The sequence below is a fragment of the Balaenoptera physalus genome, assembly GCF_965194825.1.
Source record: "Balaenoptera physalus genome assembly, chromosome: X".
In the NCBI taxonomy this organism is placed as follows: Eukaryota; Metazoa; Chordata; class Mammalia; order Artiodactyla; family Balaenopteridae; genus Balaenoptera; species Balaenoptera physalus.
Window position 1 is genome coordinate 96,974,095 of NC_138903.1, and position 21,927 is coordinate 96,996,021.

Consider the following 21,927-nt stretch of genomic DNA (forward strand, 5'->3'; position numbering starts at 1 on the left):
AAGATGATACAAACAGATGGAGACATATACCATGTTCTTGGATTGGAAGAATCAACATTGTGAAAATGACTATACTACCCAAAGCAATCTACAGATTCAGTGCAATCCCTATCAAACTACCAATGGCATATTTCACAGACCTAGAACAAAAAATTTCACAATTTGTATGGAAACACAAAAGACCCCGAATAGCCAAAGCAATCTTGAGAAAGAAAAACGGAGCTGGAGGAATCAGGCTCCCAGACTTCAGACTATACTACAAGGCTACAGTAATCAAGAGAGTATGGTATACTGGCACAAAAACAGAAATATAGATCAATGGAACAGGATAGAAAGCCCAGAAATAAACCCACGCACATATGGTCACCTTATTTTTGATAAAGGAGGCAAGACTATACAATGGAGAAAAGACAGCCTCTTCAGTAAGTGGTGCTGGGAAAACTGGACAGCTACATGTAAATGAATGAAATTAGAAAACTCCCTAACACCATACACAAAAATAAACTCAAAATGGATTAAAGACCTAAATGTAAGGCCAGACGCTATAAAACTCTTAGAGGAAAACATAGGCAGAACACTCTATGACATAAATCACAGCAAGATCCTTTTTGACCCACCTCCTAGAGAAATGGAAATAAAAACAAAAATAAACAAATGGGACCTAATGAAACTTCAAAGCTTTTGCACAGCAAAGGAAACCATAAACAACACGAAAAGACAGCCCTCAGAATGGGAGAAAATATTTGCAAATGAAGCAACTGACAAAGGATTAATCTCCAAAATTTACAAGCAGCTCATGCAGCTCAATAGCAAAGAAACAAACAACCCAATCCAAAAATGGGCAGAAGACCTAAATAGACATTTCTCCAAAGAAGATATACAGATTGCCAACAGACACATGAAAGAATGCTCAACATCACTAATCATTAGAGAAATGCAAATCAAAACTACAATGAGGTATCACCTCACATCGGTCAGAATGACCATCATCAAAAAATCTACAAACAATCAATGCTAGAGAGGGTGTGGAGAAAGGGAACCCTCTTGCACTGTTGGTGGGAATGTAAATTGATACAGCCACTATGGAGAACAGTATGGAGGTTCCTTAAAAAACTAAAAATAGAACTACCATATGACCCAGCAATCCCACTACTGGGCATATACCCTGAGAGAACCATAATTCAAAGAGTCATGTACCACAGTGTTCATTGCAGCTCTATTTACAATAGCCAGGACATGGAAGCAACCTAAGTGTCCATCGACAGATGAATGGATAAAGAAGATTTGGTACATATATACAATGGAATATTACTCAGCCATAAAAAGAAACAAAATTGAGTTATTTGTAGCAAGGTGGATGGACCTAGAGTCTGTCATACAGAGTGAAGCAAGTCAGAAAGAGAAAAACAAATACCGTATGCTAACACATATATATGGAATCTAAAAAAAAATGGTTCTGAAGAACCTAGGGGCAGGACAGGAATCAAGACGCAGGCATAGAGAATGGACTTGAGGACATGGGGAGGGGGAAGGGTAAGCTGGGACGAAATGAGAGAGTGGTATGGACTTATATACACTACCAAATGTAAAACAGATAGCTAGTGGGAAGCAGCCGCACAGCACAGGGAGATCAGCTTGGTGCTTTGTGACCACCTGGAGGGGTGGGATAGGGAGGGTGGGAGAGAGATGCAAGAGGGAGGGGATATGGAGATATATGTATACGTATAGCTGATTCACTTTGTTATACAGGAGAAACTAACACAACATTGTGAAGCAATTATACTCCAATGAGGATGTTAAAAAAAAAAAAAGAAGTGTATGGTATGCAAATGTCAAATCACGTAGTATACCTGAAACTAATATATTATTATACATCGACTATATTTCAATTTAAAAAATCACCCCCAAAGGAAATAAGTAAATTGTACCATGTGTACCCTACCAATAAATCATGTGTATGTCATTTTTTTTAAAAAAGTGTGTTGGGTGGCAGAGAGCATATGGGAGTGAGACAGATGTGTGAGAACCACTTCCACCGCTCCTTCCAACACTATATACCAATCACAGGCACAGAAAGGGCTTAATGAGTAAGGAACACAACACAGTTGCAACAAGTTGGCAGGGTTTATTGTTAGCACATTCAGTCACCCTTTACCTCAACCTAACATTACAGGACGTTCAGTGGAGTCACTGCTTATCAGCAGCGATTTACTCTGAATTCTCACACTGTGAACATGTGACCATTACAGTACTAAATGGATCTTTTATTCTGACTCAGGAAAGAAACAAACTCAGAAAATAGAATCTATCCAAAACAATTCTCAATAATCAGATTTTTGAAAGGCTTATTTACAGACGAGTGGGAGGAGCTAAGGGAGCCAATAAGGTTTGGTGAAGCATCAATGCACTAGCAACATAGGAGGCCATTGACTATCCCTAGGCCTGAAGAAATAAGAGGAGAGAAGTATTACTGGAACCTGGTAGAGGATGGTAACCATGGGAAAGACCTGGTTAGAGCCAACAGGGAAGAGACTGTCCAATGAGCACCTGGCAACAAGTGCCAAAATTCGCAGCCCAGCAGGGAGAGGCAAAGGCAGTTAAGTGTGCAGACCTCTCTCCCTGCCCTCTGAACTTTCATGAGAGCCAACAAGTGGCTAAGCCCCACCAGAAATCAGAAGGCAAGCAAGTCCTCCCGGTAATTCATCCACAGAAATTAGCCTCCCAAGACACAAAGTCAAGGAGAATGAACAATGGGTAATTAAAGGATACATAGCATATCAGCTAACTCCTGTTTATCTTTCAGGCCTAAATTCAGACGTTACTTCCTAGACTCCTCGGCCCTTCCCCCTCCCTAATTATGTTCTCTGATACTGTTTCCTAGGAACTCCTGGGTAATAAACCCAACACACTGTTTCCCAAAACAAAACAACAAAGACAATCCTAAATAGACAGCCATAGTGGTTGAGAAGTCTCTGCGATCAGACTGATAAAAGAGTTCAAGCTTTAATGACCACCTATGGGCTCTGTGACCTTTGGCAAGTTTTTTTTTTCTTTATAAAATGGGGATAACAGCGTCTAGAACATACTTAAGTACTAAGCTACCTATTATTAGCATTTTATTATGCTTTTAATCAGAAGCCTCTCCTTTTAGTTTGTAAACTTGCTGAATTCTACAGCACCTCTAAACAAAAGAGCAGCTGCTACTCTGATCTGTTCTAATTCTTTGGTTATTTGGTAATGTTGTAATTAGAAGCTAAAAAAAAATTTATCTTCCATCTGTAATTCTTAGAAAAAATTGGACTGAACACTTCATTGTGTAATCGCAGGCTTTCCGTGTGCAAAAACAATTCTTTGAAAGATACTGGGATAAGATGTAAAGTCTGATCATGATACAAGCAGTAGTGATACTCACACTGGAGTTTCCGAAGCCTAAAGCGCTAGAATATATTTGATTATACAAGTTAGAAACACTGTGTTAAATATCTCATAATTTATCATTATAAGGCTATAAAATGTAACATCTTATTTTTATAAAAGGCAATATTTCACATAAGGATTTTGAATATCTAGAATTCAACTTTTTTGTCTGGGAGTTCTCTCAAATGACAGTTTCCTTAGTCTTTCTTAGCCACCGTAAGGGTCAGGAGGCTTGGATTCTAGAATCAGCTCTGCCATGAACCAGCTCTGCAACCTTGGATACACTGCCCCAGTTCTCTAGGATGGCCTAGGTTGCCTCATTTTTGAATCAAGTGATTAAACAAAATGATCTTTAGAGTGTATTCTACCTTTAAAATATTATGACCAATTCTCAGACTAGGTAATTTGAGCTAGGTCAGTTTCATCACTTAATTTTCAAGAATTGGCAAACCCTAACAGGCATACACTTCAGAAGTTTGCCATTTCATCTTTCCCCAGTGCTTAGCTAAGATTTTAACGGACACGTTTTGCCATAATTTTCCCGAAGTAAAATTATTTTAAAATGTAGAAAAATACCTAAGAGTGTTACTTTTTTAAAAGTCCAAGTGCAGGCAGTGAATGACATAGACATTCTGTACTCACCGGGACAGCTGCCATGAGCGAAGGCTTCAGTACAGTACAGTCTCCTTTGCTTCCCTTTTTAATTTTGCTGGACTAGAGTAAAGAAAAAGTAAATAGGATCAAGGAAAGAAACCTTCAGCAGAAAACGTTATAATTCAAGTATTAACAAGAGCAAAGACAGACATTTTTTTTAACATCTTTATTGGAGTATAATTGCTTTACAATGGTGTATTAGTTTCTGCTTTATAACAAAGTGAATCAGTTATACATATACATATATCCTCATATCTCTTCCCTCTTGCTTCTCCCTCCCACCCTCCCTATCCCACCCCTCTAGGTGGTCACAAAGCACCGAGCTGATGTCCCTGTGCTATGCGGCTACTTCCCACTAGCTATCTATTTTACATTCGGTAGTGTATATATGTCCATGCCACTCTCTCAGTTTGTCCCAGCTTACCCTTCCCCCTCCCCGTATCCTCAAGTCCATTCTCTAGTAGGTCTGCGTCTTTATTCCCATCTTGCCCCTAGGTTCTTCATGGCCATTTTTTTTTTTTTTTAGATTCCATGTATATGTGTTAGCATACGGTATTTGTTTTTCTCCTTCTGACTTCACTCTGTATGACAGACTCTAGGTCCATCCACCTCACTACAAATAACTCAATTTCGTTTCTTTTTATGGCTGAGTAATATTCCATTGTATATATGTGGCACATCTTCTTTATCCATTCATCTGTTGATGGACACTTAGGTTGCTTCCATGTCCTGGCTATTGTAAGTAGAGCTGCAATGAATATTGTGGTACATGACTCTTTTTGAATTATGGTTTTCTCAGGATATATGCCCATTGGTGGGATTGCTGGGTCGTATGGTAGTTCTATTTTTAGTTTTTTAAGGAACCTCCATACTGTTCTCCATAGTGGCTGTATCAATTTACATTCCCACCAACAGTGCAAGAGGGTTCCCTTTTCTCCACACCCTCTCCAGCATTTGTTGTTTGCAGATTTTTTTTTTTTTGTAGATTTTTTGATGATGGCCATTCTGACCGGTGTGAGATGACATCTCATTGTAGTTTTGATTTGCATTTCTCTAATGATTAATGATGTTGAGCATTCTTTCACGTGTTTGTTAGCAATCTGTATATCTTCTTTGGAGAAATGTCTATTTAGGTCTTCTGCCCATTTTTGGATTGTGTTGTTTGTTTCTTTGCTATTGAGCTGTATGAGCTGCTTGTAAATTTTGGAGATTAATCCTTTGTCAGTTGCTTCATCTGCAAATATTTTCTCCCATTCTGAGGGTTGTCTTTTCGTGTTGTTTATGGTTTCCTTTGCTGTGCAAAAGCTTTGAAGTTTCATTAGGTCCCATTTGTTTATTTTTGTTTTTATTTCCATTTCTCTAGGAGGTGGGTCAAAAAGGATCTTGCTGTGATTTATGTCATAGAGTGTTCTGCCTATGTTTTCCTCTAAGAGTTTGATAGTGTCTGGCCCTACATTTAGGGCAAAGGCAGACATTTACACATGGAATTTGATCTCTACTGCTCTGTGAGTTATCTGTGCCAACTAACATAACCTACAAGTCTGAGGTATGAGTGCATTAGTGCTTTATGATGTAGATTATTTCTTCTAGCACATTTCAGCCTTTCTTAGAGGAGAAACTCTGATCCAGGATAAAAGAAAATGGGATATTTTGGTAAACTGAGCATTTTTATTAATAACATATCACACATAGCACAGACCATCCATTTTCAAACAAAAACAAAAACAAAAAGCAAAAAACTTCAACTAAGGTAGATAAAGCAGTAAAACAAGCCTGAAGATAATTTTAACTTTCTTTGATTAGCCAAAAGGCAAAGCCACATCTCAAAGTCACCACTATGAACATCGACTAACATCATACAGAAATACTAATTTGATAACATTTTGGTTGATAGAATACTGAAGACAATGGAAGTAATTATTTGTCTCAAAATAACTTTAAAATATGTAGATAAAGCAATGCTAACAAATCCTCAAGGTTATTTACTGCAGCTGCATACTTTTGAAGCCAAGGAGAAAGTTTTAGCTGAATTAAAATATCTCATGTTTTAGTAATCTATCCTCAGCCAAACACTGTAACTTAATATGATCAGGCCAATATACTGAAAAGCTTGTCACCTGGTCAGAGAGAGTAAGTGGAGAAGAATATCCAATCCTACAACCATAGGTAAAACAAGATATCTCTGCTGTCAGTTCTAGTACATGAGCCAAAGGCAGGTAGCCAATATATGTGTCCTTTGGTCTAAAACAAAGTAAGAGAAACATTTTAGCCATTCTTACAAAGACACTGTAACTTAGAAACATCAATGACCTTAGCGTTTTAATACAGACTAGAGAAAGCCAAGCATGAGCTCTGATTTCTAAGAAGAAAGTTGAATAATTCTCTCTTACCCCAGTCCGGGAATTCTCTCACACTGGCCTGTCATTCCAGCTATCAGATTGCTATGATGCATCATCACTCCCTTAGGTCGACCAGTAGAACCACTGGTATACATGACGATAGCCAAGTCCGAAGGAGTTGGTCTATTTGGAGGAACGCTTGCTAAATAAATGACAAAGCACCAAATTTTCTCTAGTTTACAAGTCAAATTGCTAAGCAAAGGTAAGATTTTTAGATTTTGCCGTAATGATAAACTATTTAAAACAAATACTCTCTACTGTTAATCACCACGAAAATGGTTATCAAATTCTAGTTACCTGCAATGAGAATTTCAAACTCAATCTGGCCCATCTTCTGGATGTTTAGCCTAATCCCTGTCTGTTCATGCCTCTGCACAGTGCTGTTTACAGGGCCTTGTTGTGGAAAGATATCTAAGATTTGGAGAATCAGGAAGATAGAGTATTTTGTGTGAGCTCCTCAAGCCTCAGTTTTCTCATCTCTAAAATGAGACAGTTGGACTAGATTATGGTTCTTAACCACTAGTGGGCATGAGAATCACCTGTGGAACTTAAATAAAATACTATCTCTGGACCCTAGTTCTGAAAATTCTGATTCTGTGTGACATGGATCAAAGGCTCCACAGGTGACACTCATACACACTCCTGACTGAAAACCACTGGACTTGATTTTTTTCAAGTTTTTCGAAAAATAATTTTATTTTAAAATAATTGAACCATGGATATTGAATTAGAGAACCATTATACATTTAACATATTTTTATTAGATTCCAAGTAGCAAGTAAAATCCAAAGGATATCAAACCAAAATGATAATGTCTACTGTTTTGATTATTGCTTCTTGAAATCTACATAGGAAATCATTGTCTAAAAGTTTTGAAAGTGCAGTGAGATTAAAATTATAGCAGGAGATCCTTTCTCTCTGCTACACACACACACACACACACACACACACACACATATGCTCACTCACTCCTGTAGTTAGAATACTTAGTATGTGTCTGGATTGGGGATTCTTTTGCATCTTCCAGAATTAGTGCTTTTTCCCCTATCAGGGCATACCATACTTTGATTCTTTTTAATCAAAATCAGACAGGAATTTTTGGAAACTAAGAAAAAGAGACAGTTTAAAGGGGTTTACAAGCCCTTCATTTCCTACCAAAGGGAATATCTAATCAGTTTCTAAACTTCGTTTCTTCTTGCCCTCTGTCTGCAGGTAGGAACGTTTAATCATCTTAAGGGTCCTGAGCCCCAGTGCCATCTCTGCTTATTGAATGATTGCGGGAGGGAAATAGAGAGGTCTTCCCAACAGATTACAGTCAGCCGTCTTGAGCAGGGATCTGCAGGCTTTCTTTGCAAAGGACCAGACAGTAAATATTTTAGGCTTGGAGGGTCATATGGTCTGTGCCAAAACTACCCAACTTTGTTGCTGTAGGGTGAAAGGAAGCATAGGCAGCTGTTAAACAAATGGATGTGACTGTGTTCCAATCCAAGTTCATTTAGAGAAACAGAGGCAGGCTGGAGCTTGTTAACCTGTCTGCTAGAGTTGTGCTTCCCAAACTATCTGCTGTGAGGACCCTTTTTTCCCCTAATAATTTACGGATGGGTGCATTTGTAAAATACAATAAAAATGAATTACTGGAACAACGAAGTTAAAAAGACATAACATAGAAGCTTAACATTTTTAGATGAAACAGGCAACAAATCACATTTCAATAAATATAATTAGAACAGTCATACACAGGGAAAAAGAATTAGAGAAACTGTAAATGTTCCTTGAAAGTATCTTTCAGCCTACTAATAAAGAGAACTGTTATTACAAGACATAACGTTTTTTGTCATTCCACGATACTAACTAAACAAAAAGTTGAGTGAAATTTCAATTCCCCGTTTATTAAGTGCCTACATGCACACTCTAAACAAACACTGTGTATGTATATATATATATATGTGTATCAATATTTTAAATTTTAACGTGACATGAATTTGCTTCCAGCTCTTAACCTATCTAGCCTAGGTTGGATGGACAAGAGTGCTGCCCACAAGAGATAATGTATATCTAAACTGTTCATATAGTTTTTTAATAGCTTTATTGAGGTATAATTGATAATATAAAGAACTGAATATATCAATGTGCACAATTTGATGACTGAACGTAGACAAACATCCGTGATACAATCACCACAATCAGGGCAACAGGCGTGTCCATCACTTCCTTAAGTTTCCTTGTGTTCCTTTGTTGTTGCTGCTGTTGTTGTTTTTGATTTGATCTTTAAGGCGACATCAACTCTAAGATTCTAACATACTAAGTTTTAAACAGCACACTGGGGCTTCCACTTTCAACACAGTGTATTGTGCTAACCTAGTAATCTCCTTTCCTTTCTAGAATACACCAAAATAACCAAGAATCCCCAGGCATATGATCGCAATTAAATAAAAGTTTAATAAGGTTGTTGGATTCTAAAAAATGAGTTTATACTCTGTATGATACTATAATGATGAAACATGTCAGTATACATTTGTCCAAACCCGTAGGATGTGTAACACCAAGAGGAATCCCTAATGTAAACTATGGATTTGTGGTGATAATGATGTCAGTGTAGGGTCATCAACTGTGACAAACATAGCACTCTGGGATGCTGATAATGGGGGACGCTGTGCACATGTGCACCTTCCCCTCAGTTTTGCTGTGAACCTAAAACTCCTCTACAAAATAAACTTTGTTACAAATCAGTTTATAAAATGAATCACATTTCTATATACAAGTTAAAATAACCATTTTAAACGGTATGATTTACTACTGAGATAACCAAAGATAAAGTTATACTTAAATGGGGTAATGTTAATGCTCCTTAAAGGTATCTACTGTCATAGTTTATAAATCAAGCAAACGGGGACTGCATCCTTCTTCTGATGACTGATGGAAGCGGCAGCAGTAGATATGTTAAGGTCTCCTCAGGCTAAGCACACCATGTGACACTTCACTTCCTGTCATCACCATAACAACTGTCTACTCAGGTGAAGTATCACCCCAAACATATGTGTCTTATTAACTGTAGAGATGAGTGGACTAGGTGGGACCTGTGGTCTATGATGCTAGGGCTCACACAAAATTATGAGGACCAATACCCCCCATAGTTTTGTGCCAACCAATCCCTACCAATCAGGACTTCCCAGTCAAGTTTACCGCGATCTTGCAGGGTCAACCTGGTGTTGAGAGAGAATTCTCCATGGGTCTCTTGAGTTTCTGTACATCTTGCGAGCAGAGGCACTGACTGTTCCAGACTGTCTTTGCAAGGATGACTGCACAGTGAACAGCCTTGGAAGACAGAGAAAGTGCCTCCCTCCAGAGCAAAGAGCAGGCATGTGCACTGTCCAGTACGATAAAGATAATATCTCTCCCCAGAGCAAAGGGCAGGCATACTTATGCCTGTGATAAAAGACTCCGATTACTCATCTAGTAGAGTATCGTGATCTTCTCATTAAACATGAGAAAGAAAAATATTTCAGTGGAGTATTTCATTTGCTCAACCCTCTGTCCTGATGACCAACTGGCATTTTGATATAAGACACACTTAACTTGTTTCAAATGAAACACCAACTACCATATCAGTGGTAGAATAATCCAAGTATGGTTTTGGCAAACAGCTCTGCATCCTCTGAGACATGATGAAAATCAGTAGCATTAAGCATTTAAAAAAAAAAAAGTTTACTGAATGGAAGGCCTGAGATCTTTGCCTTACGTGAGTCCAGATTGGAAGGTTAGAGTAGGTTTCTTTGAAAAAAGAAAAGTTTGGCAGCAACTGCCATAAGCCTCAACCATTTAGTACTATTTCAAATAGTGGTTACCTTTTTGAGGAGAAAGGGAGAGAAAAATCTTAGTCATATATGGCCTTGATAGTTTTTAAACATTTTTAAAGTTTTTTAAATCAGAGAACTTTGATTTTTTTTTTAAATCAGAGAACTTTTTTTTAAATCAGAGAACTGATTTAAATCAGAGAACTTTACAGCTTTCACTTGCATTACTGCTTTTCCTAACCTACTGGAATAACAAGCCTTGAAGAGATTAATCAATTTGTTTTAACTGCTTTACTTACAGTTTTCTGGCTTGGATCCCAACTCTTCTACTGATTGCATGCTGTGAATCTTAAATCCTTCAGGGTATTCTGCCTTATTGATCGTCTTATTATCCACATAAATGATATGTTTAACACAGTTAATATCCAACAATGCATTCTGTTGAGCAGAAAGAAAATACAGTTATTAAATATAGGTATGCAATAAACTCAATTCTTGAACATTCTCCTATGCTGTCAAACACTACCATGAATTAAAAGAAAATTTCATACTTACCTTAAGTTTACTCTCCAGAAGTTCGACACTAGTAATCAGATAGGTAGCCTCAGATTCATTTAACCCGTGAACTACAGCTTCTCTGCCAAGTGTGGCATATAAAGTCACAACTACATAATAAAAAATGAACACAAAAGTTGAATGATAAACATTTCTTAGATATACTATTTAAGTCAACTTTTAATGACAGATATACTCACAGATGCAAAGACATTTTATAATCTAATTGGATTTCATAGTCTCTGCTATTACCCTTCAACCTTGCCTCAAACTTCCTGGTGGTTACAAATCTTTCTCACAAATTTTCGGGATTCTAACTTTTTAAACCTAAAGAAACCCAGAAATACTGGAAGTGCCACAAACTGGGCAAAAATCATCAGTCAATTCAGTTTCTCAAGGCCAATAGGTTCTGGCTGAACACTTGCTTGGAAAACAAGAGGATCTCAGGACAATTTCACACGTAAGCAAAGCCCACTCTCTCTCCCCTCCAAAAACACCAGGCACTTACGAGGAAAGTTGTACTTAAAGCAGGTCTGTGCTGCGATCATCCATTCAGCCCTGGTCTCACAGAAAATGGCAATAGTGCTCTTTGGCTTCAGTCCCAAGGCAGCGAGTCCACTACCAAAGTTATTCACTCTGCGGTTCACTTCGAGATAGTTCATCCATTTATAATTCCCAAGAATTAACTGTTAAAGTGAGACATTCTGTAATATTAGCATAGGTACTCAAACAAGCAATTAACATACTATTCAAAGTGTAGAACTCTAAAAATACCCTCAAGTGAATATACACAGATGCTGTGAGCACCTTCTGAGAATTAGTTACGGGCACTATGATGGAATGCCAGCATGTTTTAAATGCACTTGATTTACAATCAAGTAAAGTGTACCTTCCCCTTTAAAAACAATAGGAAGCACAAAAATGCTTTACCTTCTTAAAAACCTTTCCATTTGGCTGCATTTCATTTTCTTCACTTAGGATTTCCCTGGTCCCCAGGCTGTCCTTCTTCCCAAACTTGGATACGGCATGATCGAATAATTTATCCAGGGTGTCTACTCCAGGGATGTGTATGACAGCTAGTGAGTCGAAGTGCGTGACAGAGCGATACGGACTTCCAGGTTTGTCTGAGGTGGGCTTAGCTTTTATTCTCTTTGCCATAGCGTTTTTCTTCTTGGCATTGGTAAGAAAATACCACGGAATAAATACAAGGGCACTGTATATTGTTATTAACAAGTGGATAGGCAGCAAAATAATGGTGAGCACATTTTGCTTAAGTTTCATAGTGGCAAGGCTTCTAAAATGGTGTTTATTTCTTGTTATTCTTTGGCTTCAGAAAGCCTGATTTTGCTGAAGAAGGCAATAATGGAAGCAGTAGTAAGAGTAGCAGAAGAGTCAAGGCAGTTCAATTTTAATGATACAGATAAGAGTTAGTAATCTTTGGAAGCCGACAATAAAGTACACCTGTAGGTGAAGACAGTGAACCAGGCAGAGAGCAGGGAAAACAAAACAAAACAAAAACAAAACAAAAGAGTATTAACAAGTTGATAGACCATTGATTTAAATACTCAGGTCTTTATTAGTTTCTATAATTGATTTGATATAAGAAAGCGGAAATAACTGGTCTGAAAGACTGGCATTTTCCAGTTTTAATCATTACGGCCATAAATTTTAAATTTAATTTTTATAGGTTTTTAGGTATACTACACACCACTCTGTAAGTCAGTCGTGTAACACTTCTAATGCCTATATGAGGGCAGGCATGTGGTATTTAAGTTTGGCTACACTTTGGGAGAGTAGTGAATGCCAATATTGAGGTTTCTCTTAAATATGTATATGCAAACTGGATAGCTCTAAATAGGATTCGGGTTTGTATCCAAAAGAGAGAAAAAATCCACCAATTTCGGTTTATTTCTCAAAGATCAACCCAGAAATATTAGTCTGAGGTCTTCTTTAAGATAATTTCTTGGTAATGCTATTATTCACTACCTCCTATCCCCCAAATTGGAGCAATACAATCATAAAATCATTTCCTACCTGCCCACTTTGTGCTCAAAATTGCACCAGTTGCCTGGGAGTGGGAGTATTAAGTCCACAGTAGTGTAAGTCCTGGCCCTTGCCCATTACGAGTTAACACTTGTGAGGCCATCAGCACACAAGATAGATCCAGTGTTTTTCAAACTTTGTTTGCAGGAGAAGGTGGCAGCGAAACCATTTCTTCAAATAAACACTCATGGAGACTTCCCATATATAGACACTAAAGTGGAATTGCTCTGGCTGAAGCAGGGATTGGGGGTGCCCAGAGTCCCACCCTGGACTTCCTGGAACCCCACTCCCAAAGTGACCACTGGAGCCTTTCCGATGAAAAGCCTGTGGAAATACCTAAGTGCTACGGTGTGCAGTGCAAGCAATAAATGCGACAGCAGTTCAGAGCAAGTGCAAAATGGTCCACAGTTACTAGGGGAGGCTTTGTGGAGATTAGACTTACGCTAGACCTTATGTCGGGGATCTGGAAACAAAGGAGAAAGAATGGAGGTCATTCTGGGCTGGGGAACCACATGATAAAAGATAAAGAGGTAGAAATGAAAGGACTTTGGGAGAGGAGAGACTGCCAAAAATAAGGACACTCACCTGAGTGGGGCACAGAGTACTTGCTGGCTAAACAGGCCACAGTAGTACAGGGTCTGACAAATCAGGCAAAGTAGTTTTGATTTGATTTGACAGGAAACTGGAGGCCACTGCAGGTCAGAAAAAACAGTGCCAAATGGAAAGGAACTGCAGAAACAGCCTCAGGGAGAATAATGTCTCTCCAGCAGCCTGCCTTCAGCTGAGAAAGCTGTTTTGGAGAGTGGCAGGGTATTTCAACTACAAAAATTAAAATATTAGTTCACTTTGAGGAGACAAATTGAAGTGCATCCTTCTGCAACTCTTGTGGAAATGGACTACTGACCCCAAGAGAGTTGTGCGTTTTTACACCAACTACTATAAAATGGTAGCTTAATCCTTAATCCTGCCTCTGCTTTTGTTCATGTCCTTCAACTGAGTGTGGTGAAATGAGCAAGAAACTACAGGCGAAAAGACCTGGGTTTCAGACCCCATCTCTGTCACTGACTGGCTGTGTAACCTTGGGCAAAACAATCTGTCTGAGCTTAGGATCTGACTAGATCAGTAGCCCTTAACTTCCTAGAGGTGATGCGCCCCTTTCAGAATCCAATGAGAACTATGAACCGAGTTCCCCTCAGAAAGATATGCAAAATGGTATACACAAATTCAGGGGATTCCTGAGTTCCCTGGAATCCATCCATGAACACCAAAGGGTGACACCACCCTTACACTAAAAATTTCTGGCCTAGATGATTTCCTGGGGCCCTTCCAACTTTAATTTTATGATTTACTATACCTAGAAATTGCTTTCTCAGTCTCTTTTTTTTTTTTTAATCTCAGTCTCTTTGACAAGTCTAACAATCCTCTCCTCCATCAGACATTCCATGACTACCCAAATCCTTGATAATCTTTCCTTTTTCTAATTTCCCACATCACTTGAAATGTCTACCACTCATTCTGATCCTTGATTATACCATCATTTTTAAACATCTAAGCACCTAAGTATAGAGCACAGACCAGGAGTTCTCAACCCTATCAAACCCAACACCTCTTTGTTATAACAAATACTTTATAATATTCCTTTATACACCTTAAAGGACAGTCACAGATGATAGTCTCAGATGATAGTCTACCTACACACACAATTTTTTAAAATAATTCTTTACTGGTAATATAAAGAAGTACTGAAAGGAAATCAATTCAAAATAAATACTTATTTCAATATGTAAATTATCAGGGACAATACCAGAAGTACCACCTCAGGCTCACCCTTGGGGCTGAAGAAGTAGAAGACAGCTTTTGAAGGGCTTACAATCTAGCTAGATTTAAACTGTATTGTATGTGTTCAGTCATTCATGTTGTTATATACACTTAATCTTTTAAACAGATTTGCCTTAAGTCTTGGAGGTAGGGAAACATCTACTTAATCCTCATAGTACCGAGACACATACACATAAACACACACACACACACACACACACACACACACACACACACAGCACACAAGGCTCAAAGAACATTCAGGTAAAGAGAGATCAGAGAGGTCATTTAGTCCAGAAGTTTTCTAATTCTTTCTGGTGGTACTGGGGGCAGGGGGCGAGGCATGGCTCATTCATTTGAATAAAATCTTATGTGGACGTGAAAACACAAGTACAGATAAAAGCAAAAGGCAGAGTTGATTTGGTGGGGGCACACTGGAACCTCCATTTCAGCTGAATATTTGAGCCACTGATATTGTCTAATCTTTCATCTCAAAGAGAAGCAAATGTGTGACAGTACAAACTGTAACCAAGGCCTGTCCCCAAGTCTGGTGCTCTTTCAAGCTCCCCAGCCAGGCTCTGCCCGGTTCTGCCTATCATCTAAAAATCCTTCCTTATCAAAGGTTTTCCAGTGTTACATCCAGCCTATTGATAAATTCATTTAAAAAAAAAAGATTTGAACTCCTACTATGTGTAAGTTTTGAGCACTTAACACAAAGATGAGTAAAACATGCTCTCAGTCCTTTATATGCACGTGTGCATGTACATATGTGTCCATATGTATGGCAGGGTGCAGGGAGATGAGTTCACAAATATATACAGTAGAACATGATAGATCCCATCAGAGAAGCAAGAACAAAACGCTAAAGGTATTCAAAAGAGGGATGAGATTACATCCAGTTTTGGGGGGACAAAAAGAGGGAGGAAGGAGAACCATCCAGAAAGGTTTCACAAAATAGCACAGTATTTGGAGTCAGTATGGAGGATGGATATGTTTTCAAAAGGAGAGGACAAAGATTGGGAAATGAGGACAGTCCTCATGGACTGGGGACTGGATGGGGGCGGAACTGCGGGATGTATCAGAAAACAGCCAAGTAGAGTAGCAGACGCTCTCGAGCTTTCTGTGTAAAGTGCTGTTCCCCTTTTATGATCTAAGTCAATGGGAAAATTGAATTATTTCAGAGTCAACGTTACTAGAACGCCACTATACTATGAGACATGTGTATGATGATTTGGCAACTCAAGACTAAGCACCCTGCTATTATATTAGGGGAAAATGAATTGTTCTCTAAAGAAGAGAAAGTCTGATACCCTGGGTGGTAAATGGACTAAACAAAGTTAGGAGGTCTGGCTTCTAACCTCAGCGTCTGCTCTTCTGTGTGACTTCGGATGAGATATATGACCTCTCACCTAAAAGCTCTGTACCAGTGGCATTGTGTGTAAAACAGGAATATCGCTTGTGTCATCTACTCCATGGCACTGTTGGGAGAATCCTTCGTGGGATCCAGCTTCGATTTCGTGAGCGTTAACAATCAGTTCCTGGAATACACTTTCGACCCGCTTGCATCTCTCCCTCTTCGCGGTACTCACTCGGCTAAACCACAGCCTGGTTAAATCCTGTCCGCCGCCTAATCTGCACTTGTACCCATGCAGCTGAATTTGGCTGGAGAAACACCCAGCTGTGCTGAACGTCCCCCTTTAGATCCGTGATTGCTCCCGCAGGCTTGCTCTCCTGGGGTTACCCTTTGTTCTCTCTCTTCAGACCACCGAGGCTCCTCCGCCATCCTCATTCTCAGCTGCTGACCTGGCTTCCCACTTGGCTGAGAAAACTAAAACCGTCTGAAGAGAACCTCCACAGACTCCCATCTACTCGGATCTGTGGCCACGTGCTCTCTTCTCTCCCGTGACTAGAGATGGACTAGTGATGCCCCTAGCTAAGGCCGACCCCTTCACCTGTGTGTGCCACCCCTGTCTAGACCACAAAGACCTGGCGGCGCCACTCTACCGATTCTTCCCTCTCTCTCCTGCCTCATTAATTTTTCCGGCTCCACTGAATCGGTCCCATCGGCATCCTAACAGGCTATTATTTCTTTCATCTTAGAAACCACTCCCTCTCTTGTACCTTCCTCTCTGGCTACGGCCCCATTTCTTCTCCTTCTCTGTAGGAGAAGGAGAAGAGCTGTCTCTGTGCTCTGTCACCCACTTCCCTCCTCCTATTTCCTCTTGAACCCACTACGCTCCGGCTTTCCCCTCTACCACTCCACAAAATTGCTCTGATCAGGGTCACCGATGACTTCCATGTTGTCAGATCCCAAGGTCAATTAAAGCTCAGTCCTCATCCCCTTTGACCCACCACCAGCCTTTAGCCCCGTTGACCCCTCTTTTCCTGCTGGAAACTTCTTCACTTGGCTTCCAGGAGACCCCATTCTTCAGGTTTTCTTCCACCTTCCCTGGTCATTCCTTCTCCATCTTCTTTGCTGCTTCTTCCTCATCTCCCTGACCTCTAAATGCTATAGTGCTCAGTCTTTGAACCTTTTCTTTATCTATGCTCACTCCCATGGTGACCTCATTTAGTCTCACAGCTTTAAATAGCATATATATGGTGATGACTCTCAAAATGTTCCCCCCTTAGCCTGGAGGTCTCCCTTAGGCACCTAGGTTTGTATATCCAACTGTTTCCTCAACAGATCCATTTAGATATCAGTTACATATTCAAATTCAATACATATGTTGAAAATTGAGCCACTGATCGTCCTCCCACAAACCTAGCACACCCAGTCTTGCCTGTTTCTGTAGTTCCAGTTGCTTTGACCAAAAGTCTTCGATGACCAGGTTCACTTTCACTCCCCTCTCTTTCTCACACATTCCACCCCCAATTCAACAGCAAATCCTACCAGCTCTACTTACAAAACAGATATCAAATTCAACTACTTCTCACCACCTCTACTGCTACCATCCTGGCTCAAGCCACTATCCTCTCTCACCTGGATAAATGCAATAGCCAATCTGATCTCCCTGCTTCCACCTTTATACTAAATTCTAAACTCAGCAGCCAGAGTGCTCTAGTTCAAGTGCAAGTTAGATCATACCATTCCTCTGCCCAAAATCTTTCAAAGAATCCCCATATGACTCATTCAGAAATACAGTCCTTACTCTGACCTAGGAGATGGGATCTGTCCTCCACCTCAAGTTTCCATCTTCATATCCAACACTTTTCCCTGTCTCATTCTGCTACCGTCCCACTTGTTCCTTGCTGTTTCTGGGACACACCAAGCATGACCCTGCCTCAGGGCCCTTGTACATGCTATGCTCTCTGACTGGAATGTTCTTCTAAGATACTTGCACAGCTTATTCTCTCACCTTCTTTTTGTCTTTACTCAAATATCACCTTCTCAGTGAGGCCTTCTCTAGCCACTCCAAAATCAAACCCCAAGACCTCCTATCCCTTTCTCGCTTTATTATTCTCCTTAGTACTTGTAACTACTATGTCATATGCTTTATTTTTCATGCTTATTATGAATGCCCCCATTAGAACATAAAAGCTCCAAGAGGCAGAGAGTTTATTGTTTGCTGCTGAATCCTCCTACAACAGTACCTCTGTGTGTTAACTGTTCAATAAACTTGTTGACTGAAATAAGAATGGACATGGAGGGACTTTCCTGGTGGTCCAGAGGTTAAGAATCCGCCTGCCAATGCAGGGGACACGGGTTAGATCCCTGGTCCGGGAAGATCCGATATGCCGCAGGGCAACTAAGCCCGTGCGCCACAACTACTGAGCCCACGTGCCACAACTACTGAAGCCCGAGCGCCTAGACCCTGTGCTCCGCAACAAGAGAAGCCACCGCAATGAGAAGCGTGCGCACTGCAATGAAGAGTAGCCCCCGCTCGCTGCAACTAGAGAAAGCCCGTGCGCAGCAATGAAGACCCAGCGCAGCCAAAAGAAAAAAAAAAAAGAATGGACATGGATTGCTCTGAAACTATAAAGTAAAAATGGACGTAAGTGCAATAGCCGGAAGACAACCAACCTTAGCCATCTTTTTAAAAAATCACTTGTCCATGCCAACACTCTAGGAAATGGTATACTCTTAAAGTCCCTGGTAATTAATTTGAACATGTGTTTAGTTGCTTGAGAGAAAATATGAAACTGGAAAAACTGCCTGTTACATGGAGGGAAAAGACAGTTGTTATAAAAGCAAGAGGGTTATAGAATTTTTACTATGTGCTTCTTCACGGATGCCTTTCAGACAGGAATGCTGTCCTGCCATGTATGAAGAGAAATACTGCTGTCCCACCAGGAGGACATAAACTCTGAGTTGCGCTTCCTTGAAATCAAGTGATGCATTTGTATTTCAGCTGTAAAAGGGCAGGGCATCAGCTTCAGCCAGGGGATAGCTAATCATTCCTGTTTATGTTCGGCATTCTATATGAGAATCAGATTAATAATGACTTATTGAACCTGTACTAGGAGCTAGGCACTGTGCTCAGTCCTTTAGATACATTATTTCATTTAGTCCATCAGAAAACCCTTTTGAAGTAATACCCTGATGACATAGCTGATGATATAACAGTCTCAGACAGATCATTTGCCCAAGTTAACACAGCTAAGTAGGGATTTGGACCCAGGTCTATCTGATTTTAAAGTCCATACTTTTAGCTGTACTGTCTGTGACCTTGGTCATACTGGTATAATCTAAATGAGTGAGAGTGACAAACTTTGTATATGAAAAAAATCCTGATGACAACTTTAGGCACTGATCTGTCCTACAGCCTAAGGCATTTTTATAGGGGAAAAAGGCCCTTTAGGTGTCTAGTAAGTCCTAAAGTGTAAGTGAAAATCAGATGCAATTTTTTTAATTTTGAGGTCAAGTTTAATGTTAAGTATTTCATTCCAGTTACTTCAAACGCTCTGAGATAGTTAGGTTAAACACAAAAAGCATTAGTAATACATTAAGCTCTAGTACACAAAGTAAACAAATACTACATACTGATTAAAGTCTGAATTTAAAAGAAATCATCTTTCCCAGCAGCATGTGACACAACACCCATTTAAGAATTAAAGAGAAAAACTAATAAACTGAAGTCAATGCCAAGACACTTTTTTTCAAAAGTTTTATAAAATAGACTAAACCAAGCAAGGATGCACACATCTACCAAGCTGAAACACGTGGTAGGGCAAATTAACTTCATCTGTCCTTGATATAATACCTTATGAAAACACAAAAAATATAAACTTGATAATCAATGATTAACTATGTCAGTGCTACTTTAAGAAATCACATTTTCAAATCACACATCACTTAAGGGTAATTTAAACACCAAATAAAGAGATAATTTGCCTTCTGAAAAGGATAAGCTGTATTCACTAAACTTTAAATCAGAAAATTATAAAAAATCCAAGAGATTAAACAGGTAAGCATACCGGTTGCACTTTAAAAGATCATACTTCTACATAGATATTACATCACCAAGACTTCTGTAAAGGGCTGGGGTGCTTTTTTTAAAAATCCTATTTTCTTTCACACACTATTAAAAAGCTCCAAATGATTTTAAAACATATAGGAGAAAGCTCATATACATGTTAAAGAAATTGGTTGCCTTTGGTTCATGAAATCAAACTTTACAGGAGCTACATTACAATATAATTAACTTTATATTTTAATATTAAAACTTTTAACATTAAAACACTTGTAGACAAATGACTTATTTAGCCATTTTCCTACAAAATGGCTAAATAAGTCACTACAACTCAGCTACCTGGCCACCGTGATGTGAAACTGTATCATGGTAGAAAACAAACAAAACAACTTCACTCTCCTCTTCAGTAGTAAATATACCTTATAAGTGAGATTAATAAAAGAACTCAAAGACTGATAAATCTGTTGAAGACTGAAATCTTACAGCCATTCAGTCAACTCTTGACACTAAACCTAAAACATTAAAATTAACATTTTAACATTAAAACTTTTTAAGTGTTAATATTTTAAGAAAATAAAAGTCATTAAGAGTAGCTAGCAGGATCTTTTGCTAGCAGGCAGTCTACAAGACTGAATAATCATGTGAAATATACATCCGTCTGTCCCTTGTAGGTCTCATCTGACTCAAAGTTAGTAAGCCAATATAATAAATATGAAATAGCTTATACAAGCAAACTTTTAACCCGGTATACAGTAATTATAATAAATACATTTGAAAACTGAAAAAAGCAAAACAAAAACACCTAGGGTGAATATATAGATGCTCTCTAACACAACACTGCACCTGTGCCGAGCTAGTTTGACTAGGAGTGTCTCACAACTATGACTGATCTTTGGGTGTGTCTCTAACAAGATTAACCAAACCCGTTTACTTCATCACCTGGACAGGTATTAACTCCTGAAGTCGCCATCCTGTTAGTCTCTTCCCACCTTTCCCCAGCAAAGAAAGCACCTCAGCTGCCATGTCGAAGATGCTCTTTCTTGTTCTAGCACGTGTTCCCTCCCATAACGCCTTAAGAACATCCTCAGCATTCATCCATCAGATAATGCTTTTTCTAGGTCATCGGATAGTATATAATTGGGACCCTACTCACATGTGTTAAAATGAGATCTAGTATGTTGAAATGAGATCTAGGAGCCCACGTTGTACTTCTGCACTTCACACACAGTGTGTATAATTACATATCTCTTCCTCATTTTAAGTGATCGCAACACACGATTTCTTTTTAACATCTTTATTGGAGTATAATTGCTTCACAATGTTTTGTTAGTTTCTACTGTATGACAAAGTGAATCAGCTATATGTATACATATATCCCCATATCCCCTCCCTCTTGCGTCTCCCTCCCACCCTCCCTATCCCACCCCTCTAGGTGGTCACACAGCACGGAGCTAATCTCCCTGTGTGATGCAGCTGCTTCCCACTAGCTATCTATTTTACATTTGGTACTGTATATATGTCAATGCTACTCTCTCGCTTCGTCCCAGCTAGCTTTCCAAAGTTGAGAGTGGGCTGGATATAATTTAATCCAAAGCTTACATGTAAGGAACTTTGAGGATACATCATGCTAGAAGTGGCACCTACTGACAAAGCATGATGTTACAATCCAACTTTATCAGACATCATGAAAAAGGGGAGACAAACTAAGTTCTAGGAGTTATGTGTTTAGAGAGAAATATAAGGGTTCAGTGCTGTAGAAGGGAAACAGCCAGCACAATGACAATTCCAGTGTTCTACAGCTGCTGCTAAAGACGATCTGCTACAGGTCCCTGT

General features: G+C 39.3%; 1 protein-coding gene across 5 annotated transcripts in view; it reads right to left on the minus strand.

Moving 5' to 3' along the window:
• The window catches only part of ACSL4 (acyl-CoA synthetase long chain family member 4), a 76,718-nt gene that overhangs the window by 24,295 nt on the left and 30,496 nt on the right, over positions 1-21,927 (minus strand). For 2 of the 5 annotated variants that reach the window (XM_082447572.1, XM_082447576.1), the window contains exons 3-9: positions 11,750-12,280; positions 11,328-11,505; positions 10,820-10,929; positions 10,564-10,702; positions 6,462-6,612; positions 6,189-6,312; positions 4,060-4,131 (exon numbers count right to left, since the gene is read on the minus strand). In XM_082447572.1, coding sequence (XP_082303698.1) covers positions 4,060-4,131; positions 6,189-6,312; positions 6,462-6,612; positions 10,564-10,702; positions 10,820-10,929; positions 11,328-11,505; positions 11,750-12,100 — 1,125 coding nt within the window. In that variant the 5' untranslated portion in view covers positions 12,101-12,280. The remainder of the gene's footprint in view (positions 1-4,059; positions 4,132-6,188; positions 6,313-6,461; positions 6,613-10,563; positions 10,703-10,819; positions 10,930-11,327; positions 11,506-11,749; positions 12,281-21,927) is intronic. The other 3 variants (XM_082447573.1, XM_082447575.1, XM_082447574.1) reach the window with 3 other exon arrangements.